The 24152-nt window shown below is 44.4% G+C and overlaps 1 protein-coding gene across 2 annotated transcripts in view; it reads right to left on the reverse strand.

Annotated features, from left to right (window-relative positions):
• ehbp1 (EH domain binding protein 1) overlaps positions 1–24152 on the reverse strand; it is a 151319-nt gene that overhangs the window by 93182 nt on the left and 33985 nt on the right. For both annotated transcript variants that reach the window (XM_061836575.1, XM_061836576.1), the window contains exons 6-10: positions 19815–19996; positions 17752–17891; positions 13025–13156; positions 11615–11870; positions 8649–8883 (exon numbers count right to left, since the gene is read on the reverse strand). In XM_061836575.1, coding sequence (XP_061692559.1) covers positions 8649–8883; positions 11615–11870; positions 13025–13156; positions 17752–17891; positions 19815–19996 — 945 coding nt within the window. The remainder of the gene's footprint in view (positions 1–8648; positions 8884–11614; positions 11871–13024; positions 13157–17751; positions 17892–19814; positions 19997–24152) is intronic.

Here is a 24152-nt window from a genome sequence, read left to right on the forward strand (position 1 = left end):
AGTGGTTAGAGCAGCATTGGTTTGGTAAACCAGGGGTCGTGAGTTCGTATCTCACTGGGGCCTCTATTCCCGAAGAGGGGTCGCGTCAGAAAGGGCGGCCGGCGTAAAAACTGCGCCAAACAAATACGAGCGTTCATCTGAGAGGGGACAAGCCGAAAGAAACAAAGACAGAGTTGAACTAGTGGTAGAAAAGTGTCTGGTGAATTCAGTCTTTCCATTTCTTTGTTCATCTGCTGTTAAGTGAAATACTGGATGGGAATTTTTCTACATGTTTGTTTGCGCCAGTAAAAAAAAGGTAAGAAATGGAAAACAACATTGATAAGTGCTGATAATAATAATAATAATTTTCCAGGTATGTTCACTCCTTGTTTTGTCTGTCTACTACTAACATAGTTGCTGCACTACAACTTTTGTTTTGTACCCTCTATAATATAATAAAACCCTTTCCAATTAATAGTAGAAAAATGGCTGTTGAAATTAGCGGAAGCTCTGTGCATTTATGAATAAACATTAATTTCTTCATTCACTCATTCATTCATTCATTCATTCATCTAGTTGTTAAGACAATTGCTGAAATAGATTGCTAAAAGTTTACACCACGAATATTCCTCGGGCATTTGTTCAAATGGCGTAATTAATACCGCCATAATAATATCCGACTGAACGACGGGCAAAACTTATCGGACGAGATGGAATAACTTCGGATAATTCTAAAAAGATCTTAACGAGGACAGGGACGGCGAGACGAGCGACGACCGTCCTTGTCTCCCGGGCTCCCCCTTCGTCCCCGAGCAGACGTCTCTCGTTCGTGGCGGCCACTTCGGCCGCCCTCGCTCGCCGCTTGGCCCCCGCGAAAAGCTAATTAAGAAATATCGCAGCCTCCCGCGAACTCAATTAAATCGTGTTAATTTATTCTAATTTCAATTTGGAGGGAGCGGGGAATCGAAAAGGAGGGGGCCGCGGAGAGCGCTCCGGCCTCTGCCTCAGTCATTTGCGGCACAGGAGCAAAAAGCATTTAATTTCAACCCTTTGATTAACATAAGTCATCACATAACCCTTTCAACTGTAGACCGCCATCAAACTCTATATCAAAGACGGCGAAAAGGAATATAAAAGAGGAAGGGGGAAGCATTAAGATTTACCGATTTGGATTGGGCTCCATCAGAACCTGAAGTTGAGAAGATGGGGGGGGGGGGGGGGAATGCAGACAAGAGTTTTACAAATCACCACAAATTTAGGACGCATTTAGGCTCACAAACCCATGCTTGAAAATGAAGTGGTCACTTTCTTTGCTCAAAAAGCCAATTTCCGGTAAATTTCAAGGATCCTACATTAATCACTTCTTCGAGGGGAGACAACCACGAGGGTCCAGGTCCGAAGCACGCAAAGAAGACAGTTGGACCGCGCTAGCTTGCAAATAATTTTAGCGCGTGTCACAAAATGCTGGCACAGTGTGGCGACCAGGTTCAATAAATTGTTATTAAAAAAAGAACACCAGCAATCATTTATGCATTGATTTGACTGAATGAAATAAGACTGAAAAACAGGAGGGGGGGGGGGGCCTGCAACCATGGTCAAAGGATGATCACCAATTTGAAGGTGCAACTTTTATAAAAAAAAGAAAGGTATCTATACTACATCTATAAATAAATGCTATTCTGTTTTCAATAGGTACACAATATGATCGTTCATTATTTAGATGCATACCTTTACCCCCAAAAATTACAAATTCAACTGAGTAAACTACTGGAAGTGAAACTAAATTGATTTCATATTTGCGTCATGTCATGCAAGCATTTTTCATAGCTTGTATATCGGATCCATTCAAAAACATTTTAATGTCCTGTTTTTGTAAATGATTGAAACGCATGATTAACGTCACCTTTCGTTGTGAGTAAATAATGCAGACATTTTTACAAGTAATTGCTTGTGAACTCTCACCTCGTTATTGACGACCCTGACTGCAACTGGGGTCGCTTGTTTCGGTGGATCTTGCCTCTCGCTATCGGGACGAGTGGACGTAAACAAGGGATGAAGTCAACTGTATCGACAATTTCTCGATTTTTGACATATCTATCGATCGATTTCTTTCACTCGAGAGGCATCTTTCCTCTTGAGCACCGCCGTCGCGTTCACTCGAAAATTGCCCCATGATCTGCCTCGTATACAACAAGCGTTCTCATTGGTCAGGAGGAACACATTCGACCAATCAACAGACGCATATCTAATCTTCCACCTCGCCTACAAAAGTCGGATCTCAAAATAACGACTGTGGATTCTGGCACGGGTTACGGTCGGAATATTGCAGAAAAACTTTTTTTTTTTAAATTTTTTTTTTTAAATCAATGCAATTTATAAAGACGGAACTCCGCCTATAAACGAAAAAAAAAAAAAAAAAATAATCACATGCCTGATCATTTCTCCTTGACTTGTCTTCACAACTAGCCATACAATGACAATAAAATGCAAGGTTTCTAAGATCAGCAAATCTTGAGAATCCCACAGAACATATTAGGTGCGAAAATGTCACACACTAGCCCGTACAGCTCAACTTCCGACTAGTGAACGCCATTGCCAGCAACCTGACGGATCGGACAACTGAACGCATTCATAAACGCAATTTCCCGTGAGATTTAAAAAGCCTCTCCCAGGGTGTTCAGATATAGCTACAGTAAATGCGTCGGGGGTGTTTAGTGCAATTACACCCCCGAGTGCAACCATGACCCGTGGAGAAACCAAATTTGGGTGAGTCTACCTCCCAGAGACAAATTCTTTGTTCTTGGCCAATAAAGATTATTCCGTCATCCACCGAGGAACCCCTGCAAGCTATTTCCTCATTTTTCATAAACTTAAAAGTACTCCTGTCACAAAATGTCGGCGGCTCAAAATTGAGGAGGCTTTATTCTTGACACGATTTGTACTTTCAATATGAAGTTGGACGTATTTTCTTAAACTTTTCGGCTTGTAGATATAAGCTCCAAACTTTTTCGCCATATGAAAATGTGGCAAATAAAAAGTTTGTCAAGCGGAAACGGGATGAAAATCTTGAGATCAGCGCATCTAAGTGTAGAGTGCTTTGACTGCGAAATAGAGACAGAGAGGAAGAAGACGGAGGAAGAGATCACTGAATTACTGGGAAGAGAGACGAAAGGGGGGGGCCTCGTTGGGGGATCAGCTCGAAGGAAAAGAGATGGACTGAATCGGACCAGACAGAGATCGCGACCCGTCCAATAGGAACTCTCGATGTACATTTGAATTAATCCCGCAAGTATTTCCTTCCAGCTCAGAGATGTGAAACTTGACGTACATCAGCTCAATTAGAACATCAAAACGGACCCAAAAGAAGTCCACTAGATGGTAGAGTTCTGGCGAGCACACACAATTTAGAAATAAATTGATCATTGCATCTATACAGTGACTGGCGTCGCGTCTAGCTTCTTTAGACTTCTTCTGTGGGCCTACTCATTATAAACGTGTCTGACTGGACCTGCGGTTTGTAACCATCTTTGAAGAGTCCACGGAAATGAACCATAAATGGCCACTGTAACCAAAATGGCAGACTTCCTGTGTCTTTTTAGGCAAAGTGTATTGAAACAACAAACAAACGAGGTTAGACCAAATTTTCTAAATCAAATTTTTTTTTTTTTTTTTTAAGTATGGGATAGCCCTAAATATGCCGAAGTAAAACAGAGCATATGTGCATGAATGAGAGGGGCGGTGAGGGAAGAGTGAAGATCCAGGGAGCAGCGATGGCGAGGGTGGACGACTTCAAATATTGGGGTCAACAATACGGAGCAATGGAGAGTGTGGCAAGGAAGTGATGAAACGGGTCCAAGCGGGGTGGAACAGTTGGCGGAAGGTGTCTGGTGTTCTATGTGACAGAAGAGTCCCCGCTCGGATGAAGGGTAAAGTCTATAAAACAGTGGGGAGGCCGGCCATGTTGTACGGATTAGAGACGGTGGAACTGAAGAGACAACAGGAAACAGAACTGGAGATGTTGAGGTTCTTGCTCGGAGTGAGAGGCAGGGACAGCCAACGTTGGAGGTTTTGGAGAGCAGACTTTGATGGTTTGGACATGATCAGAGGCGAGAGAGTCTGACGATGTCAGTAGAAGATTGCTGAGGATGGAGCTGTCAAGGAAGAGAGAGCGAGAGGAAGCCCAAAGAAAAGGTTGATGGATGTTGTGAGGGAGGACAGGAAGAGAGGAAGATGCACAAGATGGGCTTGGATGGAAAAAGATGACACGCTGTGGCGATCCCTAATTGGGACAAGCCGAAAGGAAAAGAAGAAGAAGAAGAAGAAGAAGAAAGGACACCCCCAAATATGGTAATTAATATTAACAAGCAATCTACAGCTCTGCAGTGGGCAATATGGAAAACATTGAATTGAATTGCCGCATTGCAAATGTCAATTTCATGGCCTCGACGCGAATCAAGCCAACAACTGCCGGACCACATGTTCGGATAAAATACATTGCAGGGCGTTCGGTATCGACAAATCGTCGCGGTAAATCCCGCCCGTATGTGTAATAGCTGTGCACACAGGAAGTGGGCGAGCGCCATATGTCTGAAGACGTGGAGATTCTCCACAAGCTGCCGTTGAAGAGGGAGCTTCCAATGCAATGACATGGAGGATACGAGCCACGCACGATGATGTCTAATGCTCATCGTTCATGCTTGGGGAATTTTTAAACAACTTTTGTACTTCAGAATTAGGCCCAGTTGGGAATTGCTGTGTTTATTATCGCAGAGTGGAGGAGCCTTTCCCAGCTAGCTTATCGCAGTTCTGATGAATGAACCGCTTTTTGCCTAAAAATTCCAGGAAACATTTTTTTCCCTCGCTACTTTGCGCTTCACTATTTTCAGCTTCAGCGCTTTGCAGTTTTAAATTTTCAAATTTAATCCAAAAAAAAACCATACACTGGACAGATCGACGCAAAACTCGGTGGCCGTACATGTTGTGACAAGAAGCTTGAACAAGTCTCAAGGACCAGCGCTTGGATGTGAATGACGGGTTGGCCATTTTGTTTTGAGGAGGCCATTTTCCTAGGAATGACAAAATCCGCAAAGAAAATTTGCTTCATGTTAAAATATGCTGTGATGGGTTAAAAAAAAAAAAAAAAAAACAACCAAGATCTTTGGTGATTCTGCTCCGTTTTATGCAAAAATTATTTTGCGCCTGAAACAAGGTGACATGCACCGTTGTCATCAAACGGCGACAATATGTATAACCTGAGTGTTACACAAGAACCGCTAATCTCCCTTTGCCTCAGATATGATTTCATTCATGCAATCACACACAATACATTCCGCAGCCTCAGGGGCAACTTGTAAATGCATCACCTCTGCCTTTCAACCAGAGAATTTCATATATATATATATATATATATATATATATATATTTTTTTTTTTTTTTAAATTCACATTCCAAGATTAGACCCGGTCGTCTTGCGGCACGCGTTTATCTCGGCCCTACACGCCGCGCTGCCACGAGAATAGTTGCCGCAAACAAATATAAATGAAGGGTGCGCACCTCCAACGCTATTGGAGGAGATTGAAGGTAGAGGTGAGCTTGCTTATATATACACACACTACACACACACAGACATTCAGGAGCCACACATCTGCACACCGTACACGTCCGGAGTGCGATGCGTCGCCTTCGTCTCGGGCTTCTCATAGCGAGAATGTCTCCTCTTAATCCCCTCCGACTTCATACATTCAAAAAGGTCATCTCGCCACCAACACATGGCTGCGGCGTGTTTGCGCGTATAGAGCGAGAATAAGAAATAGAAACCCATTCACGCTGGCCTGGAAGAAACGCTCTCTTTCTCTCCTCGCAATCCTGACGACTCTTCTCCGTCCTGTGGAATCGTTTTCTTTTAAACATTCCATTTTTTCGACGAGACTTATTATACTTTAAAGGGGAATTCCAGTGGTTTGCATTAACAATGTATCCAATAGGTCATGTAATATGTACGCTATCTTGACAATGTGATGTTAAATCCTCTCTCATTTAATAGTGTTGAGAAGATTTTTTTTAAAATCGCCAATTACAAATTTTCAGGGGTGCTGCCATTTTCGCGAGTCACATGACCTGCGTGGGCGTATGTTACGTGTCGCTCCAAACGCTCGATTATATGGGACGCCATTAAGCCCAGCGCTGATTTCTCGGATTTATCCTCATCTGATGAAGAAATAGCAGTATCGGTGTTGATCGTGAAGACGGAGGAATACTTCCATACAGAGCGGCGGAGTCGTGAGCGCGCTCCCCGGCCGAGGGAGCTCTGGGGCTCGGCGGGGAGCGAGCTCGTCAGACTCCGCGTCATTCCGCCCAAAGAACCCTCCGAATATTCAACAATATTTACAGCCGAGCGAGCTCACGGCTCCGCCGCTCGGCGGTATTATTTCCAGCCACAGGTTGAAATCTGTATGGAATTATTCCTCCGTCTTCCCGATCAACCGATATTGCTATTTCTTCATCAGATGAGGATAAATCTGAGAAATCAACGCCGGGCATAATGGCGTCCCATGTAATCGAGCGAATGGAACGGCACGTAACACGTCACATGCGCCCACGTAGGTCATGTGACTTGCGAAAATGGCAGCGCCCCTGAAAATTCGTAATTGTCGATAACAATCTTCTCCAAACACTATTAAAGGAGAGGGGATTTAATATCACATTATCAAGATGGAGTACATATTACATGACCTCTTGGATACATTGTTAATGCAAACAACTGGAATTTTGTTTTAAGGGACTTGCATTTTTCGTTCAAAACTGTTCTCAGGTCTATACAATCCTTCTGACATTGAAGAAAGACTAATTGTCGTGTTACAACAGTGTCGTGATCCTGCCGTTCCAGCACGAGCTGTGCGGGTGTCGGCGCAGGTGCTCTGATTGGAAGGTGCACACCTGCGCCTCATGCAGCCTGACGATGCCGTGGATTTATATGACCGCGATGACGACTGGCCGGCGCCAGTTCGTATGATCTTCGTGTCCCGTTCGTGTGCTCCGGTATCCCCGATTGAACCTGTGTGTACCGACCGTCGTCCGTTCTCCGACCAACCTTGTAAGCCTGACTCCTTTGAGACCTCGGCCTGCGTTGATTGTTCCCCCGTGTACCGACTCCTGCCTGTCCGCTCATCTGCTCTCTTCGCCCGACGCCCCAACTACCGCTGCTGCACCGGACTGCCTGCTCGATCCCCGACCTCGCCATGTAATAAACGGGTCTCTTCTTGAACTACCTTGCGTTTTCCGAGTTCCTGCATTTGGGTCCTACTCTCGTTTCCGATTGGGACGTGACAAACAGTGTGCACCGACAAGGTCCGACATTCCGGATGAAATGATGAGAGTGTTCAAACATCGTGAAAGTAAAGATGATTCGAGGTTTCCGACATGACAAACTGAGTGATCTTAGTATTCCGTCCCAATCCTAATAACAGCGCCACCTACTGGGGAGGGGAAATACACTCATCCGTCATTCCCTGCGTTTCCCACAACCATCTCGGGCATCCCCGTCTTCTGCTACTGTTTCCTCCAGAGGCAGGGGCATCTCTTGGCCAAGTGTGGCCCACCACAGGCCAATGGCTTCGGGTAATTAAAGTGGCTCAACCCCCCCGCCCCCTCTACCCATTTTCCACCCATGGTCACAGGCAAGTGCGGCTGGATGATAAAGGCGCTGTGCCATAATTACATGGACAGCCGCTAAAACAGTCAGCTGGCCAGGTGCACGGTGGCACGGCGGCGGCGGTGGTGTGCGGCGCCACCGTGCGTGCGTGCATGTGTAAAAAGCAACTATACAATCGCGTGTGTGGGTGAGTGCGCGTAGGGGGTCAACACCCCCTTGTGATCGCTCTGCTGTAGTTAAGCCCTCTGTGTTTAAGCCCCCGCATAGGCCCATTCAACCACACACACACACACACACACACACACTCATGCAGAGTTGAACCCCCGTCCCCCCCCCCACCCCCCCAACCAATCATTCCTCACCAGTGGTCTGACTCCTGCCGTGAGTGTGTGTGACCATCACCCATTTAATTAGAGCCAGCCGCCATTTGCCTAATTTCAATAAAATAAATAAACAAACACTGGATCGGAACCTCCCGCCCTCAATAAACAAACATTCAAATGAGGTTCTGAGTGCACGTGTGTGTGTGTGTGTGTGTGTGTGTGTGTGTGCTGATCTAAGGGCCGCTGCATGTGGACACACAACCGTACACACAATGAACCCGAGCGGATATTAATTATTCTCAAGAACTTTGTAGATCTTTTCCAGAACTTTCTTTGGAGTTCACCGAATATATTATAGCAGGTGGATGAAGTCATAAAAGAAATAAATATGCAGGCCATGATATTTGTAAATTTTAAATGAGTTGAAATGTGTATGTAAAATCTCAATTTCAATACCAAAATCAAACAGTGTTTTTGTCGAGAATAATACAATTTTTTTGCAGGGGGGACTCTAATGAACTTGACTGCATTATCAAAAGAATGCGACTTTGTTCTTGTAATTACAAACTTATTCTCAAAATATGACATCTCTTTCTCTTTAAAAAATGTGTCTTAAAAACGGGCAATTTTCTACTTCCTGTAAAATTTCGGGCTAGACATGCTAGTTATGTTTAATCGGGGGTTTAACTGTTTACCTTTGGGGATGAGGAGGCCAGATCTCTCCCCACGACCGCCGCCACCGGACCGGGACCAACTCCTAAGGTTTTCTTCTCCCCGTCTGGGCCGGTTCTGGGAGCGGGTGCGGCGGTACCGAGGACGGGGCCCGACGAGCCTGGTGGCGCAGGAGCGTTCCTCATCTGGCTGACGTCAACGTCCGGCAGAGCCGGGCTCGGCGTGACTGTCGTCCTGGGCTCATAAAACGGATTGGACCTGCTTGGCAATGACAGAAATGTTACATGTTATTTCCTTTATGACGATCTGAATGTTTCCCCATCCCTTGTAGCTCGTTCTATACGTCCACTACACTGAGGGTGAACAATCTTTTTGAAACGCGGGCACTTCTTGGTAACGATTATTGTGAAAAAACTAAAAAAGTTTGAAACCCTTCTAAAATGACTAATTATTTGGGGGAATTTCATCGCCACATCATTTTTAATTGTCTGCTATGGTTTGGTCAATACTATGCGCTATGCTTATCTCTGAACTCTACTCTACTTAAAAGACATTTTCAAATTTACACCAATAGAAGTGTGAATTAAAAAAAGATCAGTAACACAATCGCAAAAAAAAAAAAAACAACCAAAACATCTCTTGGGCAATGTGCCCTCTAATTTTTGACACGTCTGAGCAAACACACTAAGCCTGTGAGCGCCCCCTTTGGCCAGTGTGCGCAACATCAGACGTACGCACTGTAGTCAATCAGAGTCATCCGTTGAAGTTACACGGCTCATTAAGAGGTTCAGATTACATTCCCATCAGAACATTTTCAAGAACAATTTTGTGTTTTTGCAAACTTACATCATGACAAAATCCGGTCACACGCAACTGGGAACTGTAATCAACTGTGGGGAAAATGTCTAATATTTAGTTGAGTTTTTTTTTATTGTGGTTTGGGTTGAGTTGCTTGGTTAAACAAATTTAAAGTTGTGTACATCAGTCGCAACACAATGAACAGCACAGATGAGTAAATTGAAGAAATCTCTTGCACTCGGGTCAGATCATATCGTGGGATCTCAAGGTGGACTCCTGACAGGAAAGACACACACACAACATACACAGCAACACACGTGTGGCAATGAATGCCACCCCCCCCCCCCCCCACCAGATTCTCATTCAGCATGCAACAAAGCGGCGCTAAAAAAAAAAAAAAAAAAAAACCCGGGAGAATTGGATGAGTCCGAACTCAAAAGAGCGTTAGAAGCGGTCACAGTGATGGAGGAGACCAAAGCCAACGAATTAAAAGCCTCCGTTGGAGCAACATGTCAAAACAGCGCCGCTCCCTTGAACTTTCCATTCTGCCTAGAGTGACCTCGGACTTAAGGCGAGAGTCGCGCCGGTCAATAACGTGGCAAGCGTTTTGACAGCGTCGCTCAACGACATGTGTGTGAAAACTGATGAGAACCAGAAGTCAATTTAGGCATAAAAATCTTCATGTCTGGAAAAGCGTTGGTCAATTCATGGATCACATGACCTGCTTGAGAGGTATTGCATCACACAATTTCAACTTTAGAAAAACATTTCTGATTGCTTACACATTTCTCTTATTTGATATGTTGCGCCATTTTTAGCAGAAGACCGACAAAAGCACCAGGAGCTCTTCCTCGGGGTGGCGGAGATGAAGCCACCAGGGAGCACTTACTTGTTCTGGCTTTACCGTATGTTATGTATCCGCTACGTTTAACATATCTATAATCTGTGTCGACACTTTGGGCCATCTGTTCGGCTCGTGTCTTTATTCCGTGTCTATTGTCTGTTTTCTTTGTTCTGTATCTAGAATCAATCAGTTGTGCGTCTTTGGACCATGTCTATGGTCCGTGTCTTTGGTCTGTTTATGCTTCAACCGGCATACCTGGATTTTGATTATTAAAGGGCCACTGTCATGAAATGCACGATTTTGGTATGTTATTAATGAAAAAACGGCAGCTGATATGGACCTATGCAGTTTTTTGTTTTTTTTTTTTCCACCATAAAACGTGATTTTGACGTGTATGCCTTTTTGTAACTCCCACCATGAAAATCCTCTCGATGGATTTGTTTTCGAGACGAAGCAGGAAGTGATGTACAGGGCAGTAGTGGACTCAAGCGGACTCTTTTGTTTCTATTAGTTTTACCTGCAGGAAGGTAGCTCTTTGTTCCTTTGTGTTAGCCAAAATACCGGCTCGTTGCATTACTGGATATTGTTCGAACACTCGGGAGGATTCCTTTTCCCTGCATAAGTTTCCAGGAGACCCAGTTCGTCGTGAAAAATGGATTGCACGGGTGCAAAGGACGAGAGCTTCATGGGTTCCAAATGACAGGTGTGTGTAGAGCTACTAAAAAACACAATAGTTGGGGGGGAGGACCTAATCCTTTCAGAACGTAACAAAAGATCCACGTCCGTAAGTCAGAGGTGCTAAATGTGTCGATGTGCCTGCCTGTCGGCGCCGTGTGGGCCGGTCACGTCCGCGAGCTGGTATGGGAGTCTGTTGTTAGTTAGAAGTGATCCGCATATCATCGAAACATGGCTCGAGACGTTAGGGTAATACTGCCCCGGTCACGTCACTCGGTTGTGAGATATTTTCTTCTTCGAAAAGAGCTTCCGTGTCTGAAGGGGCGTGTCCCATAGTCGGGGCCACAAGCCTGTTTTCAATGGCGAATGTCCGGGGTGACATCACGGGCAGTGGAAGCAGCCAATATGGCGACCACTTGGATCTCGAATGAGACTTCCGCAACTTTGCGCGTGAATGACGCGCTCTGCGCTCATATTTATTTTTTCGTATAGACATTGAAGTGAATAATGTTATATGTATTTTTCATTTCAATATCTATTTTAGTATGTTTCTAGGGATGACACTTGGGCTTTAAGTTTCCAATGACCAAAAATAAGTTTGAGTGTTTGAACTGAACAAAACATCATCACATCCCAAAAAAATTTCACTCAATTTGTAAAACAATAACTTACTCATCGAGCTCCTCGTCGTCATTTTGTCCGACGTGCGCGTACAAGTACTTGCTCATGTCCACCGGTCGCACCCCTTTCCTGGGTCGGGCCTTGGGGGGCTCCGGTTCTGGTTTGGCATCGGCTCCATCTTGCTCCGGCTCTTCAAAGGGGTTCCCCGGTGTCGGCTCGCCTGGCTCCTCCGTGGGCTCGTCAAACGGGTTGGAGGCGTTGTAGAAGGATTCGTTGACCCGCGAGGCCGGCAGTTGCTCGGGCGTTTCTGTTGGACGGAGGATTAAGTCATTTACTGTCAACAAAGTCTTAATGATTCGGTATTATTTTTTTCAAAGAAGGGTAAACAATTTCATGTATTTCATCACATAGCTTCCCGATGTTTAGTATACTGTAAGCGGGACAACGGCTTCCATGACGGTCACATTCTTGCAAAAAATAATGTTATGAGAGTTTTTTTGATTACAGTGAAATGGAAATTGTTGTCAGAACAGCAAACCTAATCATCCGATTTTGACAATTAGGTCCAGGTTTGTTTTAAAGGTTGAAAAAAAATGAGTTTCAAATGATGATAAAGTGATTTGGGATTATAGGTTTTGTTATGTTTAAAGTTTAAAATACAGTGGTACCTCGACTCGCAAGGTAATTTACAAATTGAAAAAAAGTAGTTGGGGCGGGTTTCAAAAAATGAGAATATAACAGAATGAATTGGGGGTTTTTTTGGGCGGCACAGTGAATTAGCTGCAAAGCATTGGCCTCACAGTTCTGAGGTCCTGGGTTCAATCCCGGAGACGCCTGTGTGGAGTTAGCATGTTCTCCCCGTACCTGCGTGGGTTTTCTCCGGGTGGGCACTCCGGTTTCCTCCCACATCCCAAAAACACGCGACATCAATTGGACACTCTAAATGGCCCCGGTGGTGTGATTGTGTCTATGTGCCCTGCGATTGGCTGGCGACCAGTTCAGGGTGTACCCCGCCTCCTGGCCGTTGACAGCTGGCATAGTCTCCAGCACTCCCTGTGACCGTCGTGAGGATAAGCAGCAAAGAAAATGGATGGATGAATTGGTTTTATAACGGGGGGGGGGGGGTTGTGGTTTTACGGTAGCCCCTTCCGAGTGTTCTCAATTTGCCTCGTGCAATAAATGTCTCAAACTGCATCAGCGATTCTCCTTGCGAGGGCCTCACAGTACCTTAATTGCTCCACTTTCATCGACTTCAACCGAGCAGCGCATCTGAAGCTGGCACCACGCACAAAAAAAGGGCTTGTAACTTGAAAAAAACTCTTACGTTAGGGTACTCGTACCTTAAGGTACAACCTGTATTAGTATGGCAATTATACACATTTTTGCCATTTCGTAAGCTTGGTACCAAATCAGAAAACCGAACTTTCAAACCCCGACAACGCGCACACTCCAATTCCATACCGTCCTCGTCGGGATCGCCGAACGGGTTGAGGTGGTTGTCCTCGGGAAGGTGCTCGTCGAAAGGGTTGGCGTGCATGGTCGGGTGTGTCTCGCTGTCCTCGTCTTCCAAGAAGTTCAGCTTGTTGATCAGCTCTTTGGAGGGCAAAATAAAGTCATTCACGATAAACGGGCCATCGGGGGTCCAGATCACTGCACATTCACAAGGACCAGAACTTGCTGCACTTGGGAGTGAACCACAGGCCAGCACCAGCTAAACTTGACTGAGGTCCTTTCTGGGAACATTTGTGTAATCATTGGACGGGTTACTGTGGGAGACAAAAGTGTCGCGGAGTTGCCACGGAGATGGAGGCCGAAGGGCCTCACTCACACTTGACCGCTTTATCTTCGCCTTCCTCCAGGGGCTGTAAAGGGGTGCGAAAAAACGAGATGCCGAGACATGTCCGGCGTGTATCGATTTGCGGCGTCGCCATTCAAAGTGGAATTCGCTGATAAGACGGGTGACGTTTTTTTCTTGGCGGCCAATTTTAGGCCAACAGTATTCTGTGTGGAGAGTAATGGCTGCATGTGCTTCGTATGTTACCTTGTTTTCCTGTCCAAGTAGAATAAGCTCAACAAGCGCGGGGGGAAATCAAATCCAACTTGATATCACGAGACTTCGGCTCCGAGCATAGAAAGGATCATCAAGGAAGGAATTTTGCCATGATGAGTTTCCTGTGACTCTTCTCTACTCTGCGAGTCTGCTTATTTAACTCATTTTACCGTGTAAGTCGCATGAATTCAAAAACAAACTGACTTTGACTTGAAAGTGTACAAAGAAAGCGGCCAACCTCCAAAAAAATAAAAAAAATTGTTTGTACTGGCTACTACATTATCGTATCTGTCACTGCAATAATTTTACTTAATTGTAGTTCTATTGAATCGTAATTTCCCGATTCCGGATAATTACCACATGCTTTCAACCCTGCGGCTTGTGCAACGATGCGGCTAATTTATGGAATTTTTTCTAACGCCCGCCGGGGGCGCTCGAGCAGAAAAGGTAAGCTAGGAAGACGCAAGTTGAATGTCATTTCGCACTTTGTGCGTGAATAAAATTAGCGTGAACGGACCCTCGTCATGGAAAATGCAAGAAGAAATGCATATGACACAGCTTTCAAGTTAAACGCATTCGAGCTGGTCGATAAAGGAGGAAACAGAGCCGCCGCGCGTAAACTTGGCATAAATTAAGCGATGGTGAGACGCTGGAAATGGCAGCGGGAAGAACTGGAGCGATGCGATGTAAAAACACGAAAAAAGCTTTCAGAGGTAATAAAAGCAGTTAGCCAGCCCTGTTAGTGCTGTGTTACTACCGCGTCACACGCACTGGTTGGAAAGAAAAGCTAAAGTATATTATTCAAACTTTGAAAACTCTGTGTACCGTCCTTTGTAAATATCTCATGTCGCAATGTGGGCACATGCGGCTTATAGACAGGTGCAGCTTATGTATGTACAAAATGTTTTTTCCCTTTAAAAATGTACTAGGTGAGGCTTATAATCAGGTGCGGCTTATAGTCCAGAAATGACGGTACTTCTATCTTTATAGCCATAGGACGAATCAGATTACACCACTGCCGTAGCAAAACCACGTCACGACAAACTGAACCTCGGTACAACACATACTGATTTTGAAATTTTGAAATTCCATCTCCAGACTATTAACGCTGTGGATCGAAAATTGTCTGGCCAGCAAGGCGACAGTCTTCATAGATGCTCAGAAAGTACAAAAAAAAATAGAAGACGCACCGCTATTTGTCTGGAAACTACATTTCAGTTGCAAACTCTTCTCGTTATTTGCGTAGAGGTGAATGACTTTTGAGACACGTTGCGCAAACGCTCAACTCAGCCAGTTGTGCCTCTATTTGAGCTTCAGGTTGCTTGGCAATTGACCGTCATTCCATTTCATAGCACAATCACGGACTCCACGGGTAAACGTTTGTCAAAACATTTATATCTGTCAACCTAACCGTTTTTTTTTTTTTTCTGTAGATCGTGAAGGAAAAAAAAATCACTTTGAACACATTCCACACCACAAAATAACTTTCAGAGACGACCGATAATCGGGCCTTTGCTGACTCGGATCACAACTGAAGGGAAAATGATCAGATTTGGAAGAGTGGCAAACCTTTTGACACAAGAGACTTTCTAAGTCTTGTCTGGACAGTTTCTATGCTTCGGTTCACTACCAACTGCAGTTGAACACATAAAAAAAAATGGATAAAATAAAAGTTTCTACAGCAGCGCTTTGGTTAACGCCTTCAACAGCACAACTTCAAAAATGGTAAAAATAAATTAGTAAAAGTGACTGACACCTATGTCAACGCTACATGAGAGAAACAGAAGAGAAAATAAGTCATGAAGGTGCGCCACAATAAAATAAAATGAAGGTTTCACAAGACGGGAGTACGACAAGTTGGTTAGAAAATGAGACCTTGCGAGGAAGGGGCAGGCTTAGCGGCCGCCTTGCGCGCTCGCCTCGGGACGGCGATGCCGTCGTCATCGTCGTCGCCGTGCAAGCAGCTGAGGGCGTTCAACTGGTTTACTATCTCTGCAGACCGCAGGGCCGCACGGCGGCGGGGGAGAACGGAAGAAGAGCAGTGAAGACGTTGCGCAGAACACAGAAACAGCAAATGCAGAAGGTTTTGAAGAAGAAGATAGTTGGCTAGCTTGTTGCCGTGGTCCTCAAACTGGGGTATAACATCTGGGGACCAGTGTGACGATAAAACAAAAAGGTTGAGATTTTCGAAGTTGGTATTTTGTGTCAAAAATATGGAATTTAGGCAAAGAAACGTTTATTCGGCGTTAGGATTACGGGGTCCCCTGGACCCAAATTGTTTGAGCACCCCCCTGCGTTTTTGTCAGCGTCACAGGGGAAAAGCTTGTAGGTACAAGTCGGTGGGAGCGCCGGCTTTGGCCTCGCCAGACACGCTAAGCGGAGCGTGGCTGTAGGCGCTCCGTGCGCGCACGTACAACTGAGACAAAAAGAGCGCAGACAGAAAGCGTGAAGCCGAACAGGAGGTGGGAGAAAAGTTGGATTAGGCTAAGCAGAGGAGAGACGTTGCACCACAACATGGACGGCGCGCGCACTGCGGACTGGGGAAAAAAGGTGCAAAGATGTGGTGTTTTATACACTTTTGTAAACGTTGAAGAATTGTTTTAATATTGTTTTCCTCCACTAAACTTTCACACTACCCATTAAAGATGACCAAATCACTGGACTCTATCGACAACACGTACGAAAGAAACTTGCCATTGACTGCTTCCGATTATCTAATTGCGGGATGGCGTGTCAGTTTGAAACCATCGTGTGAAGTCTAGTTAGGTGTAAAATAAAAAAAGGTGGGCAAATATCTCATGGTATGGCTCTGATGCTGAAATTGTGTACTTTTCCCAGCATCTGCTTTAGAATATGAGCTATACCAGCCAGGACAGATTCTATATCCAAAGATATTCCCAAATTCCGCGGCATGAATGTGACATTTACCACTGCTCAAACCCTGCTGTGTTGGAAGCGGGTGTCACTATCAAAAACATGTTTTCGATACGTCACATCTAATTACGGTTCTCGACCACAATCCATTCCAGAAAACGGTTCGAGAAGTGATTTGTTCGAAAACCGAATCAATGTTTTCCATTACAATGAATGGAAAAAGAGATAATGCGTTCCAAGCTTTAAAAAATTGGCTTTTTAAAGCATTTTTTTAATCTTTTCCTGATAATAAACTGCATAGTAGAAATACCTGTAGAGTTTAAATACTTTATATAATAAAATAATTTAAGAAATATATTTATTTTTGCTTAAAATGTATGCTTTAGTAGTAAAGTACGCTAGGCTGCGAGTGCATTGCCGTATCTGTAGCGACTCAGCCCCCACGAACAAAAGTGCAGAATAACTTTAAACAAGCACCTTGCCTTCTTTGGAGCCATGATTGGGGGTTAATACGGTCGTCCTCGATAAGAAGAAAAACAACAGTCACTACCGGGACACGTCTGTGTACAGAGACTGCGTTGTACAGAATAACAAAACCGCGCTGGTTGTGCCGTGCGCAACAATGTCATTTCCGTTTTGTTTTTCCAGGGGGCGTTCGAATTGACAATAACGAAATGCGTCGTGGGCGGGTAAACTGCTTGCCCCGCGCGCACCATGTTATTTTCTGTTTTTTTCAGGGGCATGGGAATTCACAACAAAGCCTGTCGTGGGTCAGCTGGTCTGGCTGCCCGCAATATGTTATTTCCGGGTTTCGTCGGGGGCATTCAAGTACGGATTTTCCTTCGAAAAGTAAAGCTAAAAAAAAAAAAAAAAAAAATCTAGAAATTTTCATTTGAAAACCGATTTGTTCGAAAACAGGGACGTTCAAGAACCGAGGCTTTCCTGTATCTGATTGTGTGACGCTGTGTTTCTGTGTCTACACATATATAGTGTATATAAAAAAAGACTATGACCGCTTCCAAATAGCAGTCAGTATTAGCATACAACCATCAGGCAAAAGCAAAAATAATCAAATGTCAGAAAAAGCTTCGAGAACAGCTGAGCTCGTTGCTTTGACTTTTTATATCCACTGCTGTCACAGGAACAACTTTCACTGGGTTCTGTATGAAATACAGACAAATGGATGCGTGAAAAGACTCTTCCATTTTGTCAACTTTTGCCATGCGTTGGGTCAGCCGCGAAATATTTCGCAGCCAGTTGTTACCTGTGATCTTGGCCGCCTTCTCCTCCTGGTTGACCCTGTTCTCCTCATCGTCCTCGTTCTCCTCCTCGAAGTCGTCCAGGTTGCCGATGTCGGCCTGCTTCATGCTCATCAGGCTGGCCAGGCTCTGCATGTCCTCGTCGCTGCGGCGGAATCACATCGAGGCAAATGCATATCATGCGCTTGTAATGTTATTTAAAAATTTAAAAAAAAAAAAAAAAAAAAAAAAAAAAACAGTGACAAGGCTATACATAACCTTGAGAGATTAACATGCAGCCGAGATGTGGGGGGGGGGGGGGGGGCGAGATTATGCGCCGTCCTACCAATGAATAAATGGAAATGCACCGGCGTTGAATTTTGATGTGACGAGAGGACGGCGTCCATTTCAAAGGATTAATGGAACGCCGCCTCCACCTCTGTCACTTCCTTAACTTCTGGACGTTTTTTTTTTTTGTTTTTTTTTTGTCTCAAGTCGGTCTCGGTGTCCCCGCTCCCCCGCCGCACATTATTTCACGCCGTCCCCTTCTCAAAAGCGCCGTCGTAATCTTCTTTCTCTCGCGTCGGTCTCTGTGCGTCTGCGCGCTTTGTGTTTGCCGCCTCCCGGGCGCCCGGGCTTCATTTGAAGCGGCGTGATGGAGTTTATTTGTGTGCGGTCGACATCATTCCCCGAAGGGTTAACAAGGGTCACGCGCCATCGACCCGCCGTCCGCGGCACAACAAAGGCCCCCGCCGACGCGGGCGTGTGCTTTTAAATGAAAGTTATCGAATTATGATGCACAAACGAGAGGGAGAGTGTCCTAAAATTAAAGTTGTGCGTATCAAAGACTACTAAGAGGGAGTGAAGAACAAAGGCTACGGCGTGATTGACAGGACTGGCCATAAATAATAATAATTTCAAATATCGAGCCAGTGGGAGAATTTTGCCTGAATGTAAAATATTCTTTTTAACACAAATGTGATTTCCGAATTCTTATGGATTTTTTTCCTTTGGTTTAGAGAAAAAGTAAACGATAAGTATTACTCAAAAAATACAGTTGAAACCAGATATTTGCATAAACTATGCAAAAACACACATTTCTTTTTTTTTTTGGTCTCACTGTCTGAAGTCATCAAACTAAACCTATCCTGGTTCAGGTCATTGGGATCACCAAAATTATTTATTTTGTTAAATGCCACATTAATGAGAGAGAATGTCTTTTTAATAATGTTTTATATTACATATAGATACACATTTCGGACCAAAACACGTTCATTTCTGGGACACAGAGTCCATATCCTTCTTTAGCAGTGTGATTGATGGCTGGACATTCCAATGATGATTATACTTGCATAGAATTGTTTGAACGGATGAACGTGGCACCTTCAAGCACCTGGAAATTGCACCCAAGGATGATCCAGACTTATGGAGCTCCACGATTCTTTCTTTGATTTCCTGAACGATTTCGTTTGATTTTGTCATGATTTCAAACAAGGAAGCAGAGTATTTGAGGGGTGGTCTAAAACACATCCCCTAGCTGTGCCATCAATTAACTCACATATTGTCAGTTCACCTATCAGGAGCTTCTAAAGCCATGGCCTCATCATCTGGGCTTCTCTGTGTTGTTTAAAGACAATTACTTTTGTATATGTAAACTTTTTGAGCTTGAAGAAAACCCATCCATCCGTTACCCCAGCCGCTTATCCTCACAAGGGTCACGGGAAAGCTGGAGCCCATCCCAGCTAGCTTCGGGCGAAAGGCAGACTACACCCCGAAATTGTCGCCAGCCAGTCGCAGGGCAGATATCGACATCATAACTGAGCGGGAATCGATCCCACGCTGCACTTACCAAAGGCAGGCGTGTGTACCACTACACTATCAGTGACTGTTATGACCTCAAAGAAAATAGTGTAAAAATCTCTACGATATTCTCTCTCTCGTTGTAGCACGACACAATTCAAAACAAAAACAAAAAAATATTCAAATGAGTTCAAATCAATTAAAGAAATTTGGCTAAGTGATGGCAAGCATAATATGTCACCACAGCACTGAAATGAAATGAGAGGTCGGCTCGACGACGTCGACTCACGTGGCCTTGCCCTCCCGCAGGAAGATGCAGGAGAGGGAGAACTGCAGCGTGGCCGACATCACCTTTTTGGACAGCGGCTTGAACTTGAGCTTGACGTCGGTCTGCGTGGGCATGGGGCTGGCGTACTGCTTCATGTTGATGCTGCTGGTGGCCAAGGCCTTACGACGGCCCGACGGAGACTCCTGTGCGGGGGTGGGGGGGGGGGGTACAGGTAAGTGGATCAGATAATCACAAACCGAATTCAACTCCATATAGATCAATAACAGTCCATTTCAAAATTGCATCACAGCTGTATGAAAAGACCCAGCATTTATCAGTCTGTGCTTTTTACACAGAACACAGCAAATGATGGCCTATTCCTGCACGGTATCCCGCAATTAGCTCATCAGATGATGTCATTTGTCTGTGCGTGCGCCAAAAAAAGTGTGCGATGGGTCTTGAACCTCACACCGCCCCATCTCCCGGCATACCCAAATACCCTTAACGTTGCGCCATTTACACGCAACAAATATTGAAGAAAAAAATCCTTTTTTCTACCTAAAAGCAGCAAACAGTGTGTCAGTGTGAGATCGCCGCAAAAACGCTCTCTTGTATCTGCTGTGAACGGAGCCCGGGGGAGGACACCCCCCACCCCCCTTTCTCCGGTACGCTCAAAGCACAAACAAAGCTAAAGCGTCGCCTAAATGCGTCCTGTATCGGAGAGCGCATATACATATACACAAACGCGGGAGTTGGATAACGTGCCGATAGCATCCGGTAACATTTTCCCCAGATGTCTTCACGTGCGCCAAATCTCAGGAAGATCTGGCTCTGTGAAGAAAACTCAATCTGGGGCCTTATCGCCAAGGTCCTCGGGGGATTTATTCGCAGGCGCGTGTGTGTGAGCACACAAAAGAGAGGGATTCAGTGGGAAAGACGCTGGTCATGCTGGTGAAAAGAGGCAAAAGACGAGAAATATGTATTGCATATTATGGCTTGTGGATAAAGAACAGTACGTTTACAGTGAAGAAAATGAGTATTTGAACACCCTGCCATCTTGCAAGTTCTCCCGCTTCGAAATCACGGAGGGGTCTGAAATTTTCATCACGTCCACTGGGAGAGAGATAATCTAAAAAGAAAAATCCAGAAATCAAAATGTCTGATCTTTTTAACGATTTTATTTGTGTGATACAGCTGCAAATATGGAATTGGACACCTGAAAAACCCAATGTCAATATTGGGTACAGTAGCCTTTGTTTGCAATTACAGAGATCAAACGTTCCCTGTAGTTGTTCACCAGCAGGAGGGATTTTGGCCCACTCCTCCACACAGATCTTCTCTACACCGGACAGGTTTCTGGACTGTCGCTGAGAAACAAGGAGTTTCTGCTCCCTCCAAAGATTCTCTATTGGGTTTAAGTCTGGAGACTGGCTAGGCCCTTCTTACGGAGCCGCTCCTTGGTTTTCCTGGCTGTGATCTTCGGGTCATTGTGATGTTGAAAGACCCAGCCTGACGGAGGGAAAGAGGTTGTTCCCCAAAATCTCACAATACACGGCCGCGGTCATCCTCTCCTCCTTCACAGAGTGCAGTCGTCCAATGTGCAGAAAAACACCCCCAAAGCATGATGCTACCACCCCCAGGGTGATGGTGTTCTTGGGATGGGAACTCTTCATTCGGGGTCAGAATTCAAGCTGATAGACAGGTGTTCAAATACTTATAAACAGCAGTATCACACAAATAAATAGTTTAAAAAAAAAAAAAAAAAATCATACCTTGTGATTTCTGGATTTTTCTTTTTAAATTATCTCCCTCACAGCGGACACGCACCTACGATGAAAATTTCAGACCCCGCCGTGATTTCGACGTGGGAGAACTTGCAATATAGCAGGGTGTTCAAATACTTATTTTCTTCACTGTAACTGCCTCACAGTCTAGCCCAGTGATGCAGATGTTGGCGGAAGCAGTGAACGTCGAATGAAATCGCTCAAATTAATTTGTCAAGCCGTATGAACGGCATACGTAAACCGATTAATGTGTATGTGACGAAAAGGCGGATGCAAGCAAACTGAACGGGTATTAAAGCACACAGTAGAAACTTATGAAAACATTTCGCTACATACGCTGAATTCATGTTTTGATGGCGTGTTAGCAAACAGCTTTAGCATGATCTGAGGAAGAAAAGCATTACAACTCGGGCCAGATCTGTTTAACATAGCAAAGCGGCGCATTCTTCTTTTCTTTTCCCCGGCATTGAATTTGGCAGGGATCGACGCTCTCAGACTTTCTGCTCACTCAAAAGGATTATGTAAAAAAAAAAAAAAAAAAAAAAAACGGCTCTCTCAGGGAAGGGAATGGTAAAAAGCCGTTTCGGAACCTCCAGACATTCATGGAAAAAAAAAAAATAAATACTTTTGGAGGACAAAGGAACGTCTCCTCCCTTCGAGTGATCATGTGAAGAAAGCTTCCAGGTGTAACGGCATTTCGGCCGCTTTGGTGGGCTGTGGACATTTTTTTTTTTTTTTTTTTAATGTGAAGTGGCTACTCGTGCCTGCCTAATTTGAAGTTTTTTTTTTTTTTACAAAATGCAAACATGTTGTGTTTTGTCCAATTGGTGTGTCATTTTCTTATGACGCAGTGCATCGGCTGCCTACTCCCTAATAAATGATTTGTTAATTACGAGTCATTGTCCTTCAAGAGAATAACATCCAAAGAAAACCGTGTAACTTTGGACGATTTCAAAGTTCGAAAGGTGTTCCCCGCGTCCTACAATGAAATCTTATTTTATCACATGAGGATCGTAAATAAGTGCAGGGGGTCTTTATGTTTTTATATAAACCTTTATGATGGGAGTTCTGTTCCTGCGTAACCCAAATTTGCACACAAATCATTACTGATCTTTGCTAACGCAGTTATAATGTCATAATTACAGCAAATATTTGTATGAAAAACACTTGCAAACTATTATACAAAATAATCAAATTGAAGAACTAAGCATCGTAATTTCCGGCCTACAAGCCGCAAATTTTTTCACACGCTTTCAACCCATCGGTTTATGCGGTGATGCGGCTCATCTGTGGAATTTTTCTAACGGCCGCAGAAAAGGTAAGTGAGACCTTTGGAATATATGTGCCGAGGAAAAGACTTTTACCGGTCCGGCCTTGTTAGCGCTGCGCTAGCGTGTTACTGCAGTGTCTCAGTGATTTTTACCGGTATGTTTAATTTTTTAACCGACCCTGTTAGCGCGGCGCTAGCGTTAAACTCTTTGTGTGCCGTCTTTCTTTGTAAATATCTCGTGTTTAAATGTGGGTTTCAATGCGAGCACTTGACGCTTTTACACAGCTGCGGCGTAAATATGTACAAAATGGTATTTCCTTTAGAAATTCACCGGGTGAGGCTTATAACCAGGTGCGCTCTGTAGGACGGGAATTACGGTACACTGCTAACGGCGCATGTCTACGTATATTTACCCACCTGGGAAACCTGCTCAATAGCCGCCATTTGTTTGTTCGAAACCTTAAATGTCGGTACCTTCGTAAACCAAGGATACAAAGTAGCTCCTTCGGCTGACAAAATTCGCACTTCCTCTTTTGATTCAACTGATTGTTCCAAAGACGACCAACAACTGCACGCCCTCACTTGGCTTGAAAAAGCATGCAGACAAAATTAGAAATTTGGGATATTGATGATTGAAAGGTTTACTTTCGCTGTAAAATGTTGGGTGGCTGAGTTGAAATCAATTTTAATTTTAAAAGTTTTTTGTTTGTGGTGGCTGTAAAATGATGAAATTCTTTGCTGTGAAAAAACTGCTGTCATAAGTGCTGATTTTCAGACGCTAAGAATCGTAACAACAACATTAGCGCATGCTAATCTGTGCTAACATTGCATTTTTAGAACATGAAAATGCTCCCTCCTAACCCAGCCCATCTGAAAAATTATCCATCAAAGAAACTTGTTGTCTGGTAAAATTCAGAACACCTCCCTCAAATATATATTTTTAAATGGGCAGCTAACAAAAGAATAACTTCTGAGTTTCACTCCGGCAGACACTCCAGACAAAACGATTCATATACAATTAAAGTCAAAGTCTTTTTGAGTTTTTCGATCAATATCTTGAGATTAGCAATAACTATTCCCCCTCCATTTTATGTTCACACACCTCCAACCAATCTTTCCATCTCCACCCACACCCATCGTGCCTTCCATTTCCCACCTGCGGCAGAAAATAATGAAACATTAAAAAAAAAAAAAAAAAATCGGCCACTTGACATTTTGATGCTGACATTTGAGCTTCGTCGCTCGAGACGCAGCGACGTGTCCAAAGAACAGCCTGTCGGGAGATGAACACGAGGGCTGAGAGGG

The sequence above is a fragment of the Syngnathoides biaculeatus genome, chromosome 12 (genome assembly GCF_019802595.1).
Source record: "Syngnathoides biaculeatus isolate LvHL_M chromosome 12, ASM1980259v1, whole genome shotgun sequence".
NCBI classification, from domain to species: Eukaryota; Metazoa; Chordata; class Actinopteri; order Syngnathiformes; family Syngnathidae; genus Syngnathoides; species Syngnathoides biaculeatus.